We start from the raw sequence: 2627 nt of genomic DNA, 5'->3' as shown, positions 1-2627 counted from the left end.
CCCCCGCCGTGCCCCATGCGGGCGGCGGGGCGGCGGCGGCGGCGCTGAGGGCGATGTCGGAGGCGGGGGGCGCGGGCCGAGCGCGGGCCGCCGTGGAGCGGCTCTCGGAGGCGGTGGGCGAGCGGCGGCGGCAACTGGGCACCGCCATGGGGGAGGCGCGGCGGCAGCGGCGGCTGCTGCTGATGGTGGTGTGCGTGGCGCTGCTGCTGGACAACATGCTCTACATGGTCATCGTGCCCATCATCCCCGACTACATCGCGGCCATGCGTGGCGGCGGGGGCGCCGCCGGCCCGTCCGCGCCCGCGGGGGGCAACGGGAGCGGCGGCGGCAACCGGAGCCTCCTGCCGGCGCGGTACCCGCCGGCCACGGGGGGCAACGAGGACGTGCAGATCGGGGTGCTCTTCGCCTCCAAAGCCATGCTGCAGCTGCTGGTGAACCCCCTCAGCGGCACCCTCATCGACCGCGTGGGCTACGAGGTGCCGCTGCTGGCTGGGCTGGCCGTCATGTTCCTCTCCACCGCCACCTTCGCCTTTGCCGAGAACTACGCGACGCTGTTCGCGGCGCGCAGCCTGCAGGGGCTGGGCTCGGCCTTCGCCGACACCGCCGGCATCGCCCTCATCGCCGACCGCTACGCCGAGGAGCCGGCGCGGAGCCGCGCCCTGGGCACGGCGCTGGCCTGCATCTCCTTCGGCAGCCTGGCCGCACCCCCCTTCGGCGGCGTCCTCTACGAGTTCGCCGGCAAGCGGGTGCCCTTCCTGGTGCTGGCCTGCGTCTGCCTCCTCGACGGGCTGCTGCTGCTAGCCCTGGCACCGCCCGGCGGCACCGGGGCACGGGCCAACATGCCTGTCGGCACCCCCATCCACCGCCTCATGATCGATCCCTACATCGCCGTGGTGGCAGGGGCCCTGGCCACCTGCAACATTCCCCTGGCCTTCTTGGAGCCCACCATCGCCAACTGGATGAAAGATTCCATGGGGGCCAGCGAGTGGGAGGTGGGCCTCACCTGGCTGCCCGCCTTCTTCCCCCACGTGCTGGGCGTCTACGTCACCGTCCGGCTGGCTGCTGCGTACCCCCACCTTCAGTGGTTCTACGGGGCCCTGGGCATGGCCATCATCGGCGCCAGCTCCTGCTTGGTGCCAGCCTGCAGGAATTTCGGGCAGGTCATCATTCCCCTCTGTGGCATCTGCTTTGGCATTGCCCTGGTGGACACAGCCCTGCTGCCCACCCTGGCTTTCCTGGTGGATGTGCGCCACGTCTCTGTCTACGGCAGCGTCTACGCCATTGCAGACATCTCCTACTCGGTGGCGTACGCCCTGGGGCCCATCGTGGCTGGCCAGATTGTGCACACCATGGGCTTTGCACAGCTCAACCTGGGCATGGGGCTCGCCAATGTGCTTTATGCCCCTGTCCTCCTCTTTCTCAAAAACGTCTGCCAAATGAAACCCTCTCACTCTGAGAGGAACATCCTCCTTGAGGAAGGACCCAAGGGACTCTATGACACCATCAAAATGGAGGAGCGCAAAGGCATGGGCAAAAGCCTGCAGCCAGCGGGTGAGATGGATGAGAATGGCATGGACTCATACCACAGGGACCTGAAAGGGGTGTCTGAGGAGGACTCATCAGACTATGAGTACAGTTAGATTTCCCCCATGCAGCCCAGCCCCATGAGCAAGGAAGGACATGTGGGGGAGAGAGAGGGAAAGGGGGGGATGACAGTGTTACTGCATTATGTTTCTGTACTGATGTGCAATATATACAGTTTAACCTTTGTCATGATGTAATGGCTTTCTTCTAGATTTATTTTTAATTGGTATTTCTTTCAGCATTCTGGCAAAGTGGATGGGATGGGGAGTAGGGGGACAATACTGAAGAAGGTTATCAGAGTAATCATTGGCTTAAATCTGAGGGGATCCTTCAAAAAAACCCACCAAAAAGAAAACAAAAAACTCATCAGCCTTGTAGCTGGGGTATAATTGTGCAGAGCGTCCTCAAGCTGAAACTGTGTGTGACATACTGTATATCTCTGTAAAAAATACGAGAAAAGCAAAAAAAAGTATGTGTAAAATTTCAAATGGCTTATTCAGGGACTTAAGAAATCTTGTGTACATAGACTTTCAGTTGGTTTCATATATTTAAGAAGAGCAACAACTGTCACACTGTCACATTTTATTCTTCCTTGAGAATAAACTGAAGTATTGTATTTTTTTTCTCTCTTGTGCTGCTCTCCAGTAAGTGCAATATGCTGTATTATGTTGAAGTCCAAATTACAAGAATAATACAATCTGAATAAATGGAATTGAAGGGGATCGATTGTCTTTTGTTCTGTCGTTGAGGGTGCTTGAGGGAGGGAGCTGGTTGTGCTCATTGTAACCCCTGTGGTAACAATTCCCCATAGCAGTATCTATCTCAGTAGCTACCAAAATTGCACAGGAGAAGACCCCAATACAAAATGTTCTCATTCATTCTTCACAACGTATCAGGTCTGAGCAAACAACATCGCACTGCAAACATGCTACCGATTGCCTAAAAACAGCTCCTTGTATTCTTATGCGAATTTAATTTAATGCCCACAATGATGAATTTCAATTTTCGAGTATTTAAAAAATTACATGGCCAGCAGTTAAGAG

General features: G+C 56.9%; 1 protein-coding gene across 1 annotated transcript; it reads left to right on the top strand.

Moving 5' to 3' along the window:
* The first annotated feature begins 53 nt into the window (after positions 1-53).
* Positions 54-1856, top strand: SLC18A3 (solute carrier family 18 member A3). The gene has a single exon (XM_027698625.1). The coding sequence runs from the start codon at positions 54-56 to the stop codon at positions 1638-1640; it is 1587 nt and encodes a 528-aa protein (XP_027554426.1). The 3' UTR covers positions 1641-1856.
* Positions 1857-2627: the final 771 nt, after the last annotated feature.

The sequence above is a fragment of the Neopelma chrysocephalum genome, unplaced genomic scaffold (assembly GCF_003984885.1).
Source record: "Neopelma chrysocephalum unplaced genomic scaffold, ASM398488v2 Primary Assembly neopelma1_131, whole genome shotgun sequence".
NCBI classification, from domain to species: Eukaryota; Metazoa; Chordata; class Aves; order Passeriformes; family Pipridae; genus Neopelma; species Neopelma chrysocephalum.
Note: the sequence above shows the minus strand (reverse complement) of the source record. Positions and strands in the feature narration are given on the sequence as shown.

Excerpts from the sequence above, each read along its gene's own strand:
- SLC18A3 (XM_027698625.1), top strand. The coding sequence starts at position 54 with ATGTCGGAGGCGGGGGGCGCGGGCCGAGCGCGGGCCGCCGTGGAGCGG.